Raw genomic sequence first — 22,962 nt, forward strand, 5'->3', positions numbered from 1 at the left:
ACTAATTGGATAGCTCTTTCAAAAAGAGACGGCACAGGCACGACGTGCAGAATGGCCTCCTTCTGTGCTAGGAGATTCAAGGAACTTGCCAATCCCCTTTTAAAAATTATTTGTGGTATGTATTATGTTGGAACTGAGTAGAAAACATTAAGCTTCCACCCGGATGAGGAACCTAACATCCATATAGCACACATTATAAAAGATTCTGGTGTCAAATTGTTGAGGAATGACTCACAAGCAACAACTAAATGCAGCTGTGGTACACATGCCTTAGAAGGACAAGAACCTATATTGACCATTACTTCTTATTGCAAGCTTTTAAAACGTTACATCTTGGTTGAAAGTATTGCTGGCGCTATTCACATTACACCTACAGGTTCAGAAAGCCAGCGTGAAATCTTAAGCTAGAGCCTGACTGGTCACTAAAGTACAGAGGAAAGAAACCAGCAGACCTTCCACCAGTTTGAAACTGGGGTACAATAATAGAGAATGGAACAAGTCATCAGTGTTAGGGAGTGGGAGGTAACACCTGTATATATGAAGTAATACTGTAGTGTAGGGTCAAAATGGAAGTGGTTAACCAATATAACCTTTCAATATAAATCTTATGGGCTTCAGTTTATGCATTTATGATAAACAATGATGGCTGAAACAGGGTCTCTATGGACTATCAGAGTCATCATTAAAATAAACACCGTATCCTTCTGAGAATTTCAATCATTGGCATTTGATGCACTCCTGTTAACATGTTTTCTCCCCCACCTATTAACGTGATTACTTGCCCCCATCTCACCCTTTCCAATAGCATTCCCTCCCGACCAAAGGTATATGAAAACTATCCAGGTTCATCAGACTACGCACAAGGACATTCTCTGCAACAATGTGAGTGCACAATTGTCGCCCCATGTGCATCCTGACTGGTTGAAAGTCAGTGTATGATTTTCAATACACTTTCTGACAGATAAAAGAAAGTTGCTGATTTCAGAAAAGTAAGATCTTTACTGCAAATGCAAGCACTTTTTACTAGCTGGTGTTTAAACTGCTGACCCACATAAATTTGCCTTTCGTTTCACACAAAGGAACAGGAGTAGGCCATTCAACCCCTTGAGCCTGTTCAATTAGATCATGGCTGAACTATATCTTAACTCCATCTACCAGCCTTGGTTCTGTAACATGTGCCTCAGTTGTCTGCTTCCAAGCAGTCCAATATTTGAAGCTCTGCACATACTGGGAGTTCACCTCGTTACAGCAGTGACCCATTAACAATTTTTTTTTAAAAATCAGAAAAACATCTGAGGTCATATGAACAGTCATCAAGTTTCCTGCCATTTAAGGAACTCATCCCATATTTGTTTAGGTCTGTTTCCTAGTTGACTGCTTACAGGAGAGGTTCAGAGCAGAATAGCAGGGTGGGTCTGGGATAGTACAGAACTTGGCAGAAAGTTATGGCAGCACTGAGTCACACTATCTCCAGTAACGTCTGGTCAAATATCACCGAATGGAACTATTTTGCATTGCAAGTCAAGTAGTGAGAGGAGGAGTTAAAAGATTTTAGTATTATATTTTTCTAATACTTTACATAGAATAAATATGAATTTAAAAAATTGGCCACAGCTAACTGTAGCTGAAAATATAGGGGATGATTTTCAAGGGGTGCAAGCCCATTTTAGATCAATAAAATAGGTGCTAGGATCAGAAAATTGGGTCATGGTCTCGCCTGCCCTTTCCGGAAGTGAACCAGACACCATTTTGGGTCGGGCCTCCTTTTAGGTGTACAGCACGCCCACCTGAGATCAGACGCCTATTTAATAGTGTAAATGAGGGTGCCGTGCTTGTTTAAGGACGCAAATGCCATTTTCAACAGCTCTAGCATCCTATTCATCAGATCTGCAATAGACCCACAAATCATGGGCAGGAGGGCACCATTTGCAGTGATATTTAATGGATCATCAACTGATCAGAGGTAAATCTCTGGTTTGTTAAATTTGGTTGCTCGGATGCTGCTTTTGATTTTTTTGGCTGCTGGAGCGGACTTCAAACTATCCTAAAAGTTAACTGGCTGAATCTACAGTGGAATTTGACCAGGGCTCCTGGTAAACTTCTGATTGGCTTTATGGATGTGCCATTGTGGCAGGAAGAGCAAGCAAGAGACCAGAAGCTGCAGAGAGAAGAGGCAGAAGAAGAGAAGCTGGCAGGAAGCCTTTCCTCACTAGAATGCACAGGCCAAGAACTCCATACCTGCAAGGAACAGTGTGTGAGGAGGCACTGCTTTACCCAGGAGACATCACAGAGCTATGTCAACCTGTTGCAGCACCAACTGCAGCCCAGCACCAGGTCAAGCTCGTTCTTGCCTGTGGCCCTGAATTTTATGCCCCGGGGTCATTCCAGGCTACAGCAGGTGACGTTTGCAACATTAGTCAAGCAGTTGTACATGCCTGTAGTGAGTGGATGATGGATGTGCTCTTCACCAGAGCCAAAGAGTTCATCTTCAGGTCCAGATGGATTGCATCCGGCCGTACTAAAAGAAGTTAGGGAAGAGATATCAGAGGCACTATTACACGCATATAAAAATTCTTTAGAAAAGGGAATAGTGTCAGAGGACTGACGGACAGCTAATGTGATTCCTATATTTAAAAAGAGACACAGAACCAGCCCAGGGAACTATAGACCAATTAGCTTAATGTCGGTGGTAGGAAAGCTAATGGAATCCTTACCCAAAGATGTAATAGAGAAATATCTAGAAACCAGAAATCTAATAAAAGAATAGTCAGCACGGATTTCAAAAGGGAAGGTCATGCTTGACCAACCTTACTGAATTCTTTGAAGAAACAACAAAGTGTAGACAAGAACAATGCAGTACATGTAATATATTTGGATTTTTAAAAGGCCTTCGATAAGGTACCACATAGTAGACTCATGACTAAGGTCAGAGCATGTGGAGTCAGGGGACAAGTAGCAAAAGGGACAGCAAGCTGGCTACAAAATAGAAAACAGAGAGATGGGGTTAAAGTTAATTACTCAAACTAGCAAAAGGTGGGAAATGATGTTCCACAAGGATTGGTGCTGGGACCACTGTTCACCATAATACATAAACGATTTGGACTCGGAAATTGGAAGTACAATTCCAAAATTTGCGGATGGGTATAGTTAATACAGAGAAGGATTGCGACAAAATACAGGAAGAAATCGATAAACTTGCAGAACGGGCACGTAATTGGCAAATGAATTTCAATATAGACAAGTGTGAGGTGGTACATTTTGGTAGAAATAACGAGGCCACATGCTTCTTGGAAAATAACAGTCTAAATGGAAGGAATCTTACAACACCAGGTTATAGTCCAACTGTTTTATTTGAAAAACTGTTTTATGTGTTTTATTTTTCAAATAAAACAGTTGGACTATAACCTGGTGTTGTAAGATTCCTTCCATTTGTCAACCCCAGTCCATCACCGGCATCTCCACATCAGTCTAAATGGGGTAGAGGAGCAGAGGGGATCTGGGGGTACAGATACATAAATCACTAAAATTGGTGACACAGGTTAATAAGACCATAAAAAAAGTAAACCAAGCACTGGGGTTCATTTCTAGAGGGATAGAATTGAAAAGTAGAGAAGTTATACTAAACTTGTACAGAATCTTGGTTAGACGACACTTGGAGTACTGCGAACAGTTCTGGTCTCCACACTAATATAAAGTATATAGAGGGTCACTGGAGAAGGTGCAAAAAAGATCTACCAGGGTGATACCAGAAATGAGAGGTTATACCCATCAGGAAAGATTGAATAGGCTGGGGGTCTCTTTTTCTAGAAAAAACTGAGGGGTGACCTGATAGAGGTCTTTAAGATTATGAAAGGGTTTGATAGGGTAGACATAGAGAAGATGTTTCCACTTGCAGGGGAGACCAGAACTAGGGCCCATAAACATAAGATACTCACTAATAAATCCAATAGGGAATTCAGGAGAAACTTCTTCACCCAGAGTGGTTAGAATGTGGAACTCGATACCACAACGTGTAGTTGAGACGACTAAGATAGATGCATTTAAGGGGAAAGCTAGATAAACACGAGGGAGAAGGGAATAGAAGGATATGCTGATAGGGTTAGATGAAGGGTGGGAGGAGGCTCACGTGGAGCATAAACAACGGCATGGACCAGTTAGGCCCATGGCACGTCTAAGAGCACAGCCAGTTTCAGTTCATGGAATACTCAGTCTACTTATGGAAACTGCCTCTCTGCTGTGAGCACCAAGCAGTAGTGTTAGGAGAAAGCCCAAATCACAAAGAGACTCCATGGTATTACATTTCTCACTTGTGAAGCTTTGAAAATAGTATCTGATTATGTTCAGTTATGGCATGACTCATACCTGTGTAAATTGTCTCACAATCAAGATTTTTTTGTAAAATATGCTTCATATTTTTCACCTTCAAGGAGCTGGTTGAAGCCTCCTTGGTCCAAGGTGTGGGATGTGTGATTTTTGAACCAGGTGCAACACTACCAGATCTACAGACAGATTCCAATTGATCTGCTTGGGATTTTGTCTATTTTTTTAAAAAAAAACATTTGTGCTCAAGGCAAAGGATGTAAACATCGGAGAATGTAACACTTTTTCACTTGTCACCCTGTACTCCAGCTCAAGGAATAGCTTGGGCTGAAAGCAGAGTAAACTTCTCTCCATTCTGCCCCAAAAAGGTGCCTGAAACTCAACTTTAGGAAGAGCACCCTCAACAAACTACAACCGATTTCCATTTGCCGTACATGCTACTCTGTGACCTCCAAGAGGGAAGTAGCCAGTTACTATGAATTCATGGCAGGCTTGTGTTGTGGATTCACACTCAATGGGAACAGAGTACAGCCAGCAGAGAAAGGAGAGTTTCATTCTAATTAGTGTGGGCTAGACTAGAGCCAGAATGCTAGAAGTAAAAAGGACAGCATTCTAACCCACCGCACCAAGGGTTGCCAACCCTCCAGGATTGTCCTGGAGTCTCCAGGAATTAAAAGATTAATCGCCTCAGTACTGCTGCAAGCAACCCAGGAGAAAAATCATTGGGTCATTAAAACAATTGTGTGATTTTTCATTTACTTTAAACACTTTGTTCATTAGTTGTAAAAAATATTAGAGATGGGGGAAAAAGGCTGTTTTATTGGGTGGGGCAGTTGGAAGCAGGTGGTCATGTGGTGAAACCTTCAGGAACACGTCCAACCACAGTTGACAACCTCGTAATCCCCTTCTTGGGATTTCCTTTGTATTTCTATTCCCTTTTTGACTTAAGCTACAAAGTATAAATAGTATTAAAAAAAATCCCCAACAGATGAAAAGGTAAAATGAGTCAACGGAGCTATAGGGCGATTTTTCAGGTTTCATCTGAAATGGGTGCGAAGTGGGCAGGGTTGCCATGTCACTTGCCTCATGAAGTTTGCAGAAGATACGAACCATTTTCAGGTTTGTGCCCCCTTTCAATTCGATGGGCCAGCTTTCCCATTTGGGTGGAGAGAATTCAGGCGGGCGTGATGTCATTTAAAGCTGGCCTGCAGTAAGAATTATGGGGGTGCACTGGATGAAGTAGCATAATCCCCTCACCGATTGCATTCCTGGCTGGAATAAAAACAAAACTAAAAACTGGAACTCTTTTAGCTTGGTGCCACAGCAGCTGCCAGCGATCCCTCCCCCCACAAGACTCCTTCCCAGTGACAACGACTGCCCATTGAAACAATCGGGCCCCTTTAACTACTAGGCCTAAATCTTCTATTCCATGTGTTCATGTTATCATGTGTGATGTCTTTCAATTTGTTGAAGAAATAGTTGTCTTGCCTCATGACTCGGAAGACTCAAAGCGTCACAAGTGATTCGTTTGAGAATGCATTTCCAGCTTAAGTCTGGACCGCACAAATATAAAGAAAACCCAGAGGGAACTGCCAGGGAACTGGGGTAAAAGCGTTGTGCCAGGAATGAGTCTACCTTGAAGAAACAGACTGCAAGTAAAAGAGCTGAAATATTTATTTTTAAGCTTCTAATCTTTACTGTGCCAATACAAAAAAGCACTTCACTCCTTGTCCAGAGAAGAGTTGATGTCTCACTGAGGAGATGTAACTGGATTCTGAGCTACCATTTAGTGTGGGACAATTTTCAAACAGTCTGCATCCAGCTGCATTTCAGATAATTGACAACCACCACTGGGTTAAAAGACAGCAATCCAAAGGTCCCCAAATATATTCAACCAAGGTCTACTTCACTCAGACAGACAGTCATCTAGCCAAGGATCGGGACCAACTTTACATGGACCATAACTATTCAGGGTACTATTACTTCAGTAACAGTGTTAGGAACATCAGAACAGGAGTAGGCCACTTCAGCTCCTCAAGCCTGATCTGCCATTCAATTAGATCATGACTGATCTGTACTTTAACTCCTTATCCCTTAATACCCATACCTAATAAAAATCTATCAATCTCAGTTTTGAAATTTTCAATTAATCCGTTCCCAGAGAATGTCGGGATCACCTGTGATTTTCCGTCCACTGTAAATAACGGTTGGAAAATCATGGGCTGAGGATGCACAATTTCCCGATATCTGACAAAAATAATGGTTCTTTGTTGAAGTTGTGTTGTAGTATCAATGCTGCCTAAAAGAGCATCGTCCATACAAAACAATCCTACATGGAAAACTATTGCCATTCAAATGATGTGAAGATGTATAAGTGGCACTAGCTGTGATACGCTGGTGTAGTAATGTTCTGTGCCACAGACTGGTAGAAAACAGGTTCCCTCTGTGCTTCCTCGCTGCCGGGTTCCTTATCTCAGCCTGGGTGCTAGCAAGAGCTGCTAAGCTGAAAAGGTGAGGGAGACAAATGGTTTCTAACTCAATGGGGGCACTCTTGTTCATTTCCCAGCAGCCAATTGCCAACAGTGGCCCTGGCAGAAGCCTGCCCAATCTTATCCATTAGTGCATGGATTGGAAAAAGAAGAAAATTGGGAATACAAGTTAATTACTTTTCTTTTGTTTTAAATATGACACCATGTTGGTGTGGAAACCATAAAACTAGAAAAGCAGAACACAGTGACAGGAAACAAGTACCTTAACTACAGTCTGTGTCATTAGAGTGAATCTCGAAACAACACAGCAGTAAGCAGATAGATGCTGTCCCAGAATAACCTTTCCCTAACTTAAACGTTTTGGGATTTAACTCTTGGATTCATAGAATGATACAGCACAGAAGGAGGCCATTCGGCCCATGGTGCCTGTGCTGGCTCTTTGAAAGAGCTATCCAATTAGTCCCACTTCCCTGTTCTTTCCCCATAGCCCTGCAATTTTTTCCTTTGAGTATTTATCCAATTCCCTTTTGAAAGTTATTATTGAATCTGCTTCCACCACCCTTTCAGGCAATGTATTCCAGATCGTAACAATGCTGCATAAAAAACTCACCATCTCCCCCCCGCTTCTGGTTCTTTTGCCAATTATCTTAAATCGGTGTCCTCCCATTACCAAACCCTCCTGCCAGTAGAAAGTTTCTCCTTATTTACTCAATCAAAACCCTTCATGATTTTAAACACCTCAATTAAATCTCCCCTTAACCTTCCCTGCTCTAAAAAAAAACAATTCCAGCTTCTCCCGTCTCTCCACTTCTTTTCTTTCATGGTACTGAACACTGTGGGCACTCCACTATTTTAAGACCCATTGAGGAGATAAAACTCAAGCAAATAATTTTTTTTTTTTAAGACTGTCAAGATAAGGGTCGAGCGAACCACCTCAGGCTTGTGTGCACGCTTAGGTCACTGTAACCGGCCTGTTTGAGATCTCTGTGGGCCGAGAACTGTCATATCAGGGTAAGGTACCAGATCACATGTTCCACAGTCACAGTATGGGCAGGGGCAGGGGGTTTCCAGCATGATACTCGCTTAACAAGGGACATCGAGGGGAATTTCTAAGAAAGACAAATCTAAATAGCAAAACCTGTTCAATTGTCCCAATGTTTAGGGGCTTTTTGCATGAATAAATTTCCAAGCTTCATAATAAATCTAATTCTGTTCCCTCAATTAGTGAGGATGTTCTGCGGTGAACTAAACTTGAGACTTTGATTCATTTGAAGACAAGAAACGGGGAAGTTGTATCATTTTCAGCAGCAGTTTTATTCCTCAAAAAAAATTTTTTGATGCACTAGTACAAAAATAAAAATTAGATCCCAAAACAGTGAGTTATAGAAAGGCAGTGAAATTAATGTTACTTCCTGTTTGTTGTGGTATCAGTACTTTTCTTTTTAAAAAAATATTACCTGTTAAAAAGACCTTTCCAGTACTGAGTGGTGTAGGAGTTAACCTCTCATGATCCAATCAGATAAAACTTAAGGGATAAAACTTACTAGAAGTAGCCAAGAAAAAAATTGATCAGTTATCGACCTGTGCGATTTTAGCTCTATTATCAACTGGCTTAAATACAGTGTCATTTGAGTTTCACTTAACAGCGTTGAAAGTAGCTAAAATATATTTGTCCTCCTCATTTCCCGTCCAGGTAGCTGATACAGTTTGGCAATGTTTGAAATTCTATTCACACACGAGTTTTGGGTCAATTTCACATCCCTGTAAAGATTTCCCTGAATTTTAGGGGCGCAGTTTTCCTTTTTTTTTTAAACGCACCAATTTTTGTCTTGGCATTGGCCTAGGCCTAGAAATTCGAGCGTGCCCAAAAGCCTTGTGGTCGTGACCTGCAGCGGTCCCTTTAAGGACCACCAGTTCAGTCACATGTCGACCTGGTTTTCCTGGCTTTTGGGCAACCCAATATTGCAGAGGGGGCCTCAAACAGGCATTATGCCCCTTATATTGAACATGCAAAGGGTCTTATGCCGGTTTCAGGTGTGGGCCATGGACACCTATTTTTTTCGCATACACCAATGAGGGGCTACGCACTTCAGGCTCATAACGAGCAGCGCTTTCTGCCCGCCATCTTGGTGGGTTAGTGCCCAAAAAGCTGGTTAGTTTGACTATTTTCCACCCCCCACCCCCCACCCCCCCAAAATTGTATTGTCAGGCTCCACAAAATGAAAATAAATGTGAAACGATGACATGAATAAAAACTGTTGTCAGAGTCAGAGAGAGTGATCAGCAGATCAGGCCCCAGAGTCACAGGGAGCAGGAGAGAGGGACCAGGAGAGCTGGAAACGGAACCTAGAGGCGTAGGACTGATTCCCCAAGGAGCAGCCCTCACATGGATTGCTGGCCCACGGCTCCCAATTTTCCATCTGTCAATTTAAATGGACGGAAAATCAGGGACTTTGGGCCTGTAATTTTCTGACCACTGCCCCTAGTAAGTGTCTTTCCCCACCGACAGCACCCGATTGGGTGATGAGATTGGAGAAAGCAGGCAGAAGGTTGGGCCCCAGAGCAGGAGAGAGTGGGGGGGTGGAGGAGAGTGGGGGGGTGGAGGAGGGAGGGGGAGGACTGGAAAAGCTGGACATGAAGCCCAGGAAATGGCAAGGCAGAAGCTTGGGAAAGCTGGATGGCAGAGAGCAGGGCAGGAAATTGGCTCCCAGAGTTGGCGAAAAACTGGGAGAATTGTACATGGAACCTAAAAGGACATTGAGCTAGAGAGAGTGTGGTACAGTATTAAAAGTTAATACCACACAGGTGCAAGAGGGCACACACAAGGTTTGTCCAGAGAGAGAAAGACTTGCATTTATATAGCACTTTTCACCACCTCGCGACATCCCAGAGCACTTAACAGCCAAATGAAGTGCAGTCACTGTTGTAATGGAGGAAATGCAGCAGCCAATTTGAAGACATCAAGCTCCCACGGAGAGCAATGTGATAATGACCAGATAATCTGTTAATTAATGATGTTGGTTGAGTGATAAATATTGATCAGGACACTGGGGAGAATACCCCTGCTCTATGAAAACTGTCATGGGATTTTCTACGTCCACTTGAGCGCACAGAAGGGGCCTTGGATTAACATCTCGTCCGAAAGGCGGCACCTCCAACAGTGCAGCACTCCCTCAGTACTGCACTGCAGTGTCAATCTAGATTTTTGTGCTCTGGTATGACCAAACAAAACAAAAATGTAAATATGTTGCCGTAGCTGTTTTGGCCAGACATGGGTTGTCTGGTTTAGCCAATTGTTTGGATAAACAATGTTTGCTACAAATGAAGTGCGTCATATACATTACATCACTTATAACGGACCTTATTGTGATGAAAATTGCTCCCCGCCCTGCACCCCCCCCCCTCAAAAAATAAAAGCTTGCCAACTACTTTTTAATGAAGATAATACCCCTTTAAATATGGTAGGACACCCTTGGTGATAATCACGTATAAAAGTCGAGAAGGGTGAGAATATTACCCCCTTTTCCTAAGTATCTTGATTTAAATATCTCCTGTCTGACTACTCCATGCCTATTAAATGAGTTAGGGCAGCCTTGACCCAATCCCTAGTGACCGAGAGCCCACAGCACAATAAAGCAGCCTACGTCTCAGCACTGATACTGTTAAATTGTTACCCTCGCTCAGGAAGTTCACAAGAAGTGGCTGGTGTGGGGAACAAAAGTGTTGCACTGGTGCAGGATGGGATGCTCTTCGGAGTTTGGAGTTGTACCATATTGTTGGGTCAGAGTAGGAGTACGCTGCACCTGTGTAATACCAAAACTAGGAATGTTTGATGCCGACACCGAGTGGGAAAATCCAATTTCCGGCACCAATATGCCTCAGTGTTCTGATAAAAAGAGTCACACCCATTTGTCAGCACATCTTAAATGTTCAGATGCTGATCATCCAGCTGTGCATTTCCATCATTTTCTGTTTTTGTCACACAGATCTTTCACTTTGTTGAATACAAAAACCAAAACACATCTTTTTCTTTGAATGGGAGATGGGGATTGGAGAGGTCACCTATATCAATTGCACAACACTGTACTGCCAGGACTTCCCCTGCACTTCAATACAAAGCAAATTTTCAGTGTTATTCAGTTGCAGGCACAGGACCAGTTGGCACCAGCCAACTTTAATTTGATTTTGATGCAAAAATGCTACCACAGCGCTCAAGGATCGATATGAATATTGTGGCACAATGCAGAAAGCTTGGCCATCAAAGAAGCCACAAAAAAAATTGAATACAACAGGGTCAGAGGCTGCTTAAAGCCAGACAAACATTCCACAACAGCAGCCCTGATTCTAAATGAATGCACTGATTTCATCAGGTGCTTCTGCAGGCAAAAGGGAAATGAATATCAAGCAGTCAAACGTCTAGGAATCTTATGGGGCTTTCATGACCCAAAGCGAATACACTGCAGGCACTTTCTAATATGAAACGCATTCCACTCATCTCAAGACTCCTGTCTCAACTCATGAACAAAGATTCTTCATGCGAAGCAGCCTCTCTTCCTACAGAGAGTAGTTTGCAGGCACTTCTTTTGCAAGCCTAGTAACATACGTTACACTGCAAGGTGGAAGGCTGTAAATGGCCCTACGATCCTTTTATCCCCCCCCCCACCCCTTATTCTTTCTTTTGACCTCCTCATGCCACACAGCATTACCCTGTGAGCGGACAAACAAGTAACCTGCTTCCAGACATCAGCCATAAGTACGTCACCAGGAACGAGATTGTGTCAAGATGATTCTGTCTCCGAATTCCCCTCTCCCTTGCGGAGAATCGCTTGCCTCCGCCCACTTTGATAGCACGGTGGCGATAGAGAAACATACCAGGTTGGGAACGGTTGGTAAGAACCCATCTCACATCAATGTGGAACACAGCAAGTACCACCATGTTATGGCACCACACTACTCACATGGGTCTTTCAACAAACCCACTCCCTAAGGAAATCATTTAGTACTTCAGTCTTTGATATTGGTTTTGTAATTTCTAATCCAATTCTTTTTCTATAAAGTGTTCTTGGCCCCTTTTGTTTCAATGCAAAGTCAATACAACAGGTAGGCAAACTGAGTCTAAGCCTCTGCTAAGAGGTGAGTAAGATTTCAAATGGGCGTCTTACCCTATTTTCCCTCTGCAATCACGTCCACACCCTTTTCCTTGCAGGGGAAGGGTGCAGCACCTACTAATTAGAGAGTGGTGAATGACCCAGTTAGGAGGTGTGGGAGGAAAGAGTAACTGATAGATCGACAGAAAATAAATTGTAAAAAAGATTGATTGGCTGGAACATCACGATTTGATGTGTCATAAATAAAATTAACAGCTAGCTGTAGATATCAAATATGAAAGTTCATGAAACTATAGATATACAACATTAAAAAAAACAAAAAGCACAGGCATGTATGACAAAATCAGGATGTTCGAAAGAGTGGATTCTATTAAACATTAATATACAAAACACATTTTTACCTCTGCATCATGCAAAACCCCATTTTTAGGGCATGCCAGCTCTGGGCACGTGATAGGAGATCCACAACCTTCTCTGATCATCAGTTCTACATACTGCGTCAAACACTGGTGAGGCAAAACATGATAAAAATAAAGTACATCAGTTACTTGGTGTGACATAGTATCAGCAAGTCTCCTATGTTTAGTGCATCAGTGAACCCTGGATTTCATTCCTCATCATTCTCATTTGATGTGACATTCTAAAGAAATATGAAGATGCTGCATTGCTGCATGTGATACCACTAACGAAGGATAAAATTTAAAAACTGTTCATAATTCTCTATATTCACACGGTACTTCTACTGAATACGACATTAAAAAGTTTGTTATCAGTAATGTCATCTTGTAAATGAATCAGGCACACAATAAAAAACATGGCTCGGTGAACAGATTGCACCAGAAGTTTCATTTTTGCAAACATCAGATACAATAAAATAACCACCGTATGGGTTCTGAAGAATGGCCCAAACATTGACCTGCTCTCTCTTCAGATTCTGACTGGTCTGCTGTATGTTTCTAGCATTTTCTGTCTATGTTTAAGATGATTCCAGTGCTCAAAGGGAAATCACATCTAACTTTAATTGGTGAAAGTCAGATGAAATCAGTTTTACAGGCCCGGTGTGTGTTTTTTGACCTGCTGCTATTTTCTCTCCCCCCACCAGACAGACACTGGCGGCTTCCCAATGTCTCTGATAAGGCTGAATTTGTTGGAAATTTAAGTGAAACAGCAAAGGTTCGGAAGGGGCAGAATTTCAGACTGCATCATAGGAACAGGAGTAGGCCAATCAGCCCCTCACTTAATTCCCCAATCAGATCATGGCTAATCTGTACCTCCACTCCACAGACCTGCCTTAGCTCCTTGATACCCTTACCTAATAAAAATCCATCAATCTCAGTCTTGAAAGTTGCAATTGTCTCAGCATCTACAACCTTTTGAGAATTCCAGATTTCTACTACCCTTTGTGTGGAAGTGCTTCCTGACTTCCCTCCTAAATGGCCTAGCTCTTCATTTAAGATTATACCCCCCATTCTTGATTTCCCCTTCAGGAGGAAATAGTTTCTCTCTATCTACCCCATCAAATCCTTTAATCATCTTAAACACCTCAATTAGATCACCCCTTAATCTTCTATATTCAAGGGAATACAAGCCTAGTCTATGCAACCTGTCCTCATAATTTAACCCTCTAAGCCCTGGTATCATTCTGGTGAATTTGCACTGCACCCCCTCCAAGGCCAATATATCCCTCTTGATCATCAAGTTAACAAGAAGCATGGCTCGCAGGAGCTGTTCCAACATTCTTTTCCTGCGGTGAAAGCGAAGTGAACTCTGGGAGGGCAGCACAAAGAGTTTGTCGTGCCGTCTGCCGTTACCCAGGTAATGGCGCCATGCTATCTGTGGAGAGAGTCTGCACACCTGGACTGTTAGAGGCAAACCAATGTATTATAATCCCTTCATTACCAGGAATACTTTCTATACATTCCTACAACAATAAGAGTGAACTCTTCCCAACCGACCTTCAAAATAAATAAAGCACTGAGTTTATTCAAAGAGCTGCAATCACCAGCAGCATCGTAGTAAGTGCTACTTTCATCTGCCAGGTGGTTTCAGATTAAAATCAAAGAAAAGCAGGGCATGCATCCTGCTTTCAATATACAGCTTTTATAATTGAATCTAGACACAAAATGGGTTGAAGTTGTCCTGATTAACAAGGAATGCGTTAATAGACAGTGACATCCAACAAAAGAAACACAAGATGCATGCACATTATCCAATATTAACGATAAACTTAAACATGTGTGATTGGAACATCGGAACAGGAGTAGGCCATTCAGCCCCTTGAGCCTGTTCCGCCATTCAATGAGATCATGGCTGATCTGTGACCTAACTCCATACATCTGTCGTAGCCCTATATCCCTTAATACCTTTGATTAACTAAAAAAATCTATCAATCTCAGATCTAAAATTAACAACTGAGCTAGCATCAGCTGCCGTTTGTGGAAGAGAGTTCCAAACTTCTACCACCCTTTGTGTAGAAGTATTTCCTAACTTCACTCCTGAAAGTCCTGGCTGTAATTTTTAGGCTATGTCCCCTTGTCCTAGACTTGCCAGCAGAAATAGTTTCTCTCTATCTACCCTATTCAGTTCCCTTTAATATCTTGAAAACATGGATCAAATCACCCCATAATCTTTAAATTCCAGGGAATACAACCTTAGTTTGTGTAATCTCTCCTGGTAATTTAATCCTTGGAATCCAGGTATCATTCTAGTAAATCTACACTGCATACCCAAGGCCAATATATCCTTCCTAAGGTGCAGTGCCCAGAACTGAACACAGTACTCCAGGTGTGGTCTAACCGGGGCTTTGTACAGCTGCAGCATTACTTCTACCACCATGTATTCTAGTCCTCTAGATATAAAGGCCAGCATTCCATTAGCCTTTTTGATTATTTTCTGTACCTGTCCATGACATTTTAATGATCTATGTACATGGACCCCTAAGTCTCTTTGGACTTCCACTGTTTCCAGCTTTTCACCATTTAGAAAGTACTCTGATCTATCCTTTTTAGGTCCAAAATGGATGACCTCACACTTGCCTACATTGAAATCCATTTGCTAGTTTTGCCCATTCACTTAATCTATTAATATATCTCCATAATTTTATGCTTCCATCTACACCGCTTATAGTGCTGCCTATCTTTGTGTCATTGGCAAACTTGAATATGTGGCTCTCTATCCAGTCATCTAAGTCGTTAATAAATACAGTGAATAATTGAGGCCCCAACACAGATTCCTGTGGGACACCACTAGTCACAACCTGCCAACTTGCGTACCTGTCCATTATCCCTACTCTGTCTCCTGCCACTCAGCCAATTTCTTAACCAGGTCAATAATTTGCCCTCAATTCCATGAGCTTCAACTTTAGCTAATAGTCTCTTATGAGGGACTGTATATGGACTTCCAGAAGGCATTTGATAAACAACATCCATTGACATTCCCCTGCCCACTACTTTAGTCACCTCTTCAAAAAATGCAATCAGGTTCGTCAGGCATGACCTACCCTTTACAAATCCATGCTGGCTCTCCAATCAGCTGAAAATTTTCAAGGTGTTCAGTCACTCTATCCTTAATTATAGACGAGTAATTTCCCGACAACAGATGTTAGGCTAACTGGTCTACAATTCCCTGGTTCCCCCCCACCTTTCTTAAAAAGCGGAGTAACATCTGCAAGTTTTCAATCTAATGTAACGGTTCCTGAATCGAGAACTTTGGAAGATAGATGGAGGAAATGCAGTGGATGAAGTGTACATGGACTTCAGGAAAGCCTTTGACAAGGTACCATGCGGGAGATTACTAGAGAAGATTAAAGGGTATGGAATTAGGGGGAAGGACAGCAAACTGGATTAAAAATTGGTTAGGAAGAAAAAAAGTAGGAACTAGGGCAGTGTAAGAAAAGCACTATACACGCTTTCTGTATATTACTGTAAGCCTTGTTAGCAAAACTGACATGATGCTTTTCCCTGTGAACAAAGGCTTTCTGTTTATCCAAAACAACCTTATGACCTTGTGAAAGAGAAGGCCTCTTTTTAGTAATTAAGCACCTGGCACATCCTTATGGCCTTGTGTATCAGCTAGAGAAGGGGAGTCATCTCTAGCTTTATTATGTTTTGCTTGAGGATAAGGGAGAGTGGCATCTCGGAGGCAACTAATCATGAGGGAGGTGGTAAAGCCAAACATTGTGCGTATAAGGGAGTAGGACTGATAGCAGCCCCATGGGACAGAGAGGATGATTGATGAGAGGCTCAGAGTTAATTGTCTCAAAACATGTATAAAGTTCGCTGATTTTCAGTATTACTTCAGAATGTTCTCGGAGCAGGTCTGGACCGCTCAAGACCTTCGAAAGTGCACTGCGAAGTCTTGAGACAGTGATCAACTTTGTCAGGTTGTTTTCATCTTACTAGCATGTTTGACTGTACTCTTATATTTTAACATCTTTGTTACTTGTTATAACTTCTTAATAAAGCCATTGTACTTTGGAACAAACCATTTTGCGACCTTTCGAGTAAGGACTCGAACAGTAAAAGTACATTATTACATATGGAAGTTTTTGAGGGGTTAGAAGTGAGTCGTGGAGTCCCACAGGGTTTCATTCTGGGGTCACTTCTGTTCACTGTATACATCAATAATTTGAATATGGGCCTAGAGGGAGCGGTGGCAAAATTTGCTGATAGCAAAATAGGGGAGAGTATCATTTCTTTAGAAGACGAAAGGAAACTGCAAATAGGATCTAAAAACTGGCAGATGGAATTTAATGTCAGTAAGTTTGAAGTGATTGATTTTGGTGAAAGAAAACAGCAGCAGCAATTATACTCTGAATACAAGTAGGACGGTGCTGTGGAAGAGCAGAGGGATTTGGGGAGTACAGATGCTCAGGTTGCTAAGGCAGCACCTCAGGTTGTTAAGGCTGTAAAAAAAGGCTAATGGAATTCTAGGTTTTATCATGAGGTATAGAATATAAAAAGCCAAGAGGTAATGATGAGTCTATATAAAACCGTAAGACCTCAGTTAGAGTACTGCGTGCAGTATTGGGCTCCACACTATAGGAAAAATATTGAGGATTGAGAGTTTTAGAATGGGTACAATGCAGATTCACTAGGATGTTGCCTGGTATGAGGAAATACAAATATGCAGAAAGACATTAAAAATGTCATTAAAACAATACAGATTACGAGACAATGCGATAGATGCTGGCCTTTATATCTAGAGGACTAGAGTACAAGGGAGCAGAAGTTATGTTGCAGCTATACAAAACCCCGGTTAGACCGCACCTGGAGTACTGTGAGCAGTTCTGGGCACCGCACCTTCAGAAGGACATACTGGCCTTGGAGGGAGTGCAGCGTAGGTTTACTAGAATGATCCCTGGACTTCAAGGATTAAGTTACGAGGAGAGATTACACAAATTGGGGTTGTATTCTCTAGAATTTCGAAGGCTAAGGGGTGATCTGATCGAAGTTTAAAAGATATTAAGGGGAACAGATAGGGTGGATAGAGAGAAACTATTTCCGCTGGTTGGGGATTCCAGGAGTAGGGGGCACAGTCTAAAAATTAGAGCCAGACCTTTCAGGAGTGAGATTAGAAAACATTTCTACACACAAAGGGTGGTAGGAGTTTGGAACTCTCTTCCGCAAACAGCAATTGATACTAGCTCAATTGCTAAATTTAAATCAGAGATAGATAGCTTTTTGGCAATCAAAGGTATTAAGGGATATGGAGTTAGATCACAGATCAGCCATGATCTTATCAAATGGTGGAGCAGGCATGAGGGGCTGAATGGCCTACTCCTGTTCCTATGGGTTTAAAATTATGAAAGGACGGGCAGGGTAGATAGAGGCGGACTGTTTCCAGTATTGAGGTGTCCAGAATGAGAGGCCATAAATACAAGTTTAAAAAGGGAGATTTAGAACAGAGAGCAGGAGAAACTTCTTTACACAGTTATGAGGCTGTGGAATTCACTTCCAGGCTTAGTGATTAAGACAGGAACAATGTCAACATTCAAGATTAGATTGGATAGGTGGATGAATGAAAAAGGGGTTGAAGAGATGTGGGAACAGGGTGGGTAAATGTGGTTCGAACTATTTGCTAGTGTGGAGGGTAAACGCAGAACTGGTTGGGCTGAAAGAAATTACAACACAGAAATAGGCCTATGTATTTCTATGATAATCTAGTTTTTGTTATTATATTTTAATCTAATTTTTCTCATTTTGTTCCCCCCAGTGGGTATCTAGCCTCTAGTGAAGAGCAGGCACTTGTCTCAGGGTTTCCCCAAATTGTATTTTTCCTCTTTTTACATCATTAATTTCTAGTAGCTAGGCGGCTTGCTTATAAACCACTACATGGGCTGTGCCATTCTATGTCCAAGAGCCAGGTACCCTGCAACAGCAGCCCAGTGAGGGCTTCCTACCCTCTACCTGGCACCAACCTACATCATGTAAACCAAGAACTAGCCAAGGGAGGGGGGAAAATTCAAGAAACTGCCTCTCAACTAACCTTCACAGCATGTGTATAGTTCAACGAGATGAAAAGGCCATATCAAAAGGGGGTTTTGTATCAGGAAGGTGGTCGTTTCATGATATCGATTGTTTTTGCTGGATTTCGAATGGCTGAGTAAATAACCATGCAAACTGTTTTCCTTGATAGAGGCAGAGACAGAGACAGACAGACAGACAGAGCTGCTACATGTAAAAGGAGGCAGACACTGAAACCTGAGGGTAGGACATCTCATCGGTGAAGTCTGCATTTGAATGCTCAACACAATTATAAAAAGAGGTAATCTGCTGACTTCGTACTGCAGCCGGGAGTCCCTATCGGAATTCAGGCACGCAATGCGCATGGTTCTCCAACTATTTTGGACAGAAAATTGCGTACAGCCTCTCTCGGAACTTCCAACAGCCATTACCAGTGGAGGAACTACCCCATCGGAAGCACAAAGTCACAAAGTCACCAATACTCCATTCCAGTCTGTGCCGTTTTCACATAGACATCAACCGGTTTATTTTAAATGGGTTCAATATCTGCATAATATCACTGTTCCTTCTTCATCGTTGCTGGGTCAAAATCCTGGAACTCCCTACCTAACAGCACTGTGGGAGAACCTTCACCACACGGACTGCAGCGGTTCAAGGCGGCGGCTCACCACCACCTTCTCAAGGGAAACTAGTGATGTGCAAAAATGCTGGCCTTGATAGAGACGGCACATCCAGAGAATGAATTAAGTGTCCGTACATGAACTTGACCAGCCAGATGTAAAATCCTGTGTAGTTTTAGCCTTTAATCAATGCAGGAGTTACTATTTAAAAAGGAAAGCAGTATTATTCCAATCCAATCAAAATGATAGTAATCTCATTAACACCTTTCATTCAGCTTGAATTTCAAAAGAACTCTCCACTGTCATTACGCGTTGCTGAGAACACTCACCATGGTGCAGAAGAAGCAATTGCATTGTTCCAGGGTGGTCATTCCATCGAGAGAGTATTCACAAAGGCAGAGCTTGCACGTCACCAGTGGGTCCAGGGCCAGCTCCCCGCCCACTGACAAACCTGTTGTAGTCAACTTATGATGGCAGGTTTTACTGGAAGCCTCCATCCTTCTACTGAATTAGGCCACTGGATCCGGCCCTTGTACCTGTAGGTAATCACAAGAATTGAAGGTGCTACCATAACATAACCCAGTTCTTTCAATCAAGGTTTTCTTTTCTCTCATGTACCATCAGAAAGCCAATGTAAGTTCTAGAACATTGAACGCCTTCTTTGGCAGAATACCAAAGGTTGAGCACTCATTTAGATTCTCATTTCAGCTCCTTCTGGCTTTGCACCAAGCTCGAAGGCCTCTACTCTCCGCTGAATCTGTGGTTTTTAGTCAGTCGCTGTGCTAGGTGACAACCTACTTTGCAACACAAAAGAGCAACACAGTCGCTCATTAAAATCACATTTAACTCTAGGTTTTAAAAAAATGGTGTAACCATCTCATTTAGTTCTCTCCTGGCTCATGAAAAGATTTTCTCCACAACCACAACAATTATGTAATTGTTAAAAGTTACGTAAAGATTCTGCAGTCACGGGTTGAACTCACACTGCAGCAACAAATAAGGTAGCACACTCGTATGACATTCCTCTCTCTATTTCAGGTTATAGTCTTTGATGGAATAGCAATTTAACGTGTTTGTTACCAATATCACACCACACAATTTCAACCAGTCTCCTCGGAATAACTTTATTCACTGCATAATTAAAACAATTGAGAGAAGTCAGCTTGGCTCAGTTGATAGCACTCTAGTCTCAGAATCAAAAGATTACTGGGTCAAACCCCACTCAGTTTATAAAATCATGGCTCACACTTCAGTCCAGCATTGTTAGAGGTAATACCATACTACAGATACTTTAAACCTGTTCAGGTTAAAGAGTCCCTCACATTTTTCGAAAAAGAGCAAGGAGCTCTCCCAGTGTCTTGCCCAACATTCCTCACGCAACCAACACAACAAACTGGTGATCCATTTGAATGGTGCTTTTAGATCTTGCTGTGTACACTATCCCTGCCCACGAAACAGTGACTACACTTAAAGTAATTCGTGTAAGTGTTTTGAGACGTTTCTCGGACATGGGATGATGTGCTATACAGATGCAAAGTTTTCTATTAGTGAGCATATGGTTTACTCAGAAGAAAATTTATCCAATTCAAGCAAAACTATTATTTTTGTCACTTTTGTAGGCTCTTTTCTCCATCGTTTGAGGTCTCAAACAGGAAGGCAACCTAGTCTTCCACCAATATCATCAGGAAACTTGCCAATCAACCCTAGGGTATCTTCACTTCCTTCTTTCTTTGTGGGAAGCAGTTCATCATCTTCACAATAGCCCCAGTTGAGATCAGAAATTCACCACATAGGGAATCATGGGTGTGAACCAAGTAAATCACTCTGGTGTAGCATGTTGGCATACCAACCCCCAGCTATCTCCTTTCAAGCACGGTGTTAATCCGGGCAATGAACATAGCTAAGTATAGATTGTAACTATGGTGATTAAACCAGTATCTAAACAAAGCCAACTTAAATACAGCCTACCTATGGCATTTTAAGAATTTATGGTTTGCAGCCAGGAAACCTGAACCAACCCAGGGAGGTCTTTTGGTATCCTACCCAATATTCATCCCTCAACCAACATCACAAACAGATCAAATCATTTACCCCTGTTTGTGGGGCCTTGCTGTGCACAAATTGGCTGCCATGTTTCTTGCAACAGTGACTACACTTCAAAAGTACTTCATTGGCCATGAAGCACTGGAGACATCCTGAGGACACGAAAGGCACTATATAACCACAAGTGTTTTTTCCCCTTCAGTTTAGTGCCAATTTGTACATTGCATGCAGTTTTCTACTGCACTCACATCCACTTGAAAGCCAGTCGAGACTGCGCCCAAACTTATTTTATATAGAACCCTTACAAACAGAAATCAGACTTGGGTCCCAGGGCGAAAAGGGTGATGTGCTAACTTGTGTTGCCCTTTTCCCCCTCTAAATAGCAATGCTATACAACTTGTTGACTGATATATTCATTCCAATGTGTAACTCCCAATCCTGCTCTTTCCCCTATAGTTTTCATGTTTTAAATCTCCACTTTCAACAGCCAAGATATTTCCTATTCCTTGCTAAGTTTCCCCGACAATAGCAACATATACCAAAAGACTCATCTGTTGTACAACGTATTGTTAAAAAAAACTTAAATGACATTCCAAAACTAGAAACATCACAGGGTTTTGGAACTATTGAAGAGGGCTCCCACAGCGGTTCAATGGGTGAATGCATCACAGGAGGTGCCACTGAGCCACACAGACCAGGTGATTTGCAGCTGGGCAGCAACCAAGGGCACTACAATTGTCCCCAAAGCAGAGGCGAACCAGTCAGGGTCCCTGATTGGGTCACACTGGGAGAGGGAAGGAGTCCGAATCAGCTGTAATTTTGCCCCCAGTCCCCTCGGTTCTACCCCTACCTCCACAGAAACTATAGCACTCCCCAGCATGAATTCAGCAGGGGAGGGGATAAAACAGCAAAAAAATAAAAGTAACTGAAATATGAATTGTTGAAAATTCTCACCATGTCTGCAGCCTCTAGGAACCTCCGTCCAAACATGGAATTTCTTGGCAAATTAGGAGGATTCCGTTGCATTACCATAAATAACTTGGGACCTTGCTATGCACAAATTGGCAGCCGCGTTTCCTACATTACAACAGTGACTACACTTCAAAAGTACTTCATTGGCCGTGAAGCACTTGAGACATCCTGAGGACACAAAAGGCACTATATAACTGCAACTGTTTTTTTCCCCTTCGGTTTAGTGTCAATTTGTACATGGCATGCAGTTTTCTTCTGCGCTCAGATCCACTTGAAAGCCAGTTGAGACGGCGCCCAAACTTATTTTAATTCCTATCAACATCTTTTTGTTCTGCTAGCAAAGGACTGCTCGCAGACTCTTGGAATGTTCCCCAGGCAAATTCAATCCATCAACAAGTGCAGCAAATTAATAAAATCGGAGGAGTTAAAGCAACAAGCCATCAAATTTCATAATAGCAGGGTGGCTTCAGTGTAAATCTCCTTTACCACCCACCAGTCTAAGAATCCACTTCTCACTGGCTCTGTGTCAAGTGTTTGTCTGAATGCTCCTGTTTGAGTCTTCAATTTCTACCCATGGTTCATGAAATGTTATTTCTCCTCTTATTCTTTAAGACTGCCTTCTCCTTCAATCTATTCCTTACCAATCCAACTCTGCGGGCTGGATTTTCCTGACCCCACCATTACAGGGCCGTGACGGGATTTCAGCCCACCGCCCCAGTTTCTTAGGTCAGAGTCGTTAAGTATACAAGGTGGGTTCCCCGGCAGGATTCGCTCCAGCAAGTGGAAGCCCACCAGTGGCCCCCCGGGAGGTTACACACGGTACTGCAGGGGGACTGCCTCTGCCATAGTAGAAGAAGCCCGAAGAAAACTTACAACGAGCCCGAGGGCCCTGAAGACTGAAAGAAGTCATCCACTAAAGGCCTCAGCTGAGGCAGAGATCTTCAGC

The 22,962-nt window shown here is 42.3% G+C and overlaps 1 protein-coding gene across 1 annotated transcript in view; it reads right to left on the reverse strand.

The window, feature by feature from the left end:
• Nucleotides 1–22,962, reverse strand: part of LOC137336181 (E3 ubiquitin-protein ligase RNF144B-like) — a 64,461-nt gene that overhangs the window by 20,262 nt on the left and 21,237 nt on the right. Inside the window, exons 2-3 of the mRNA XM_068001640.1 lie at nucleotides 19,331–19,537; nucleotides 12,319–12,423 (exon numbers count right to left, since the gene is read on the reverse strand). Coding sequence (XP_067857741.1) covers nucleotides 12,319–12,423; nucleotides 19,331–19,498 — 273 coding nt within the window. The 5' untranslated portion in view covers nucleotides 19,499–19,537. The remainder of the gene's footprint in view (nucleotides 1–12,318; nucleotides 12,424–19,330; nucleotides 19,538–22,962) is intronic.

Source organism: Heptranchias perlo, chromosome 2, assembly GCF_035084215.1.
Source record: "Heptranchias perlo isolate sHepPer1 chromosome 2, sHepPer1.hap1, whole genome shotgun sequence".
Taxonomy (NCBI): Eukaryota; Metazoa; Chordata; class Chondrichthyes; order Hexanchiformes; family Hexanchidae; genus Heptranchias; species Heptranchias perlo.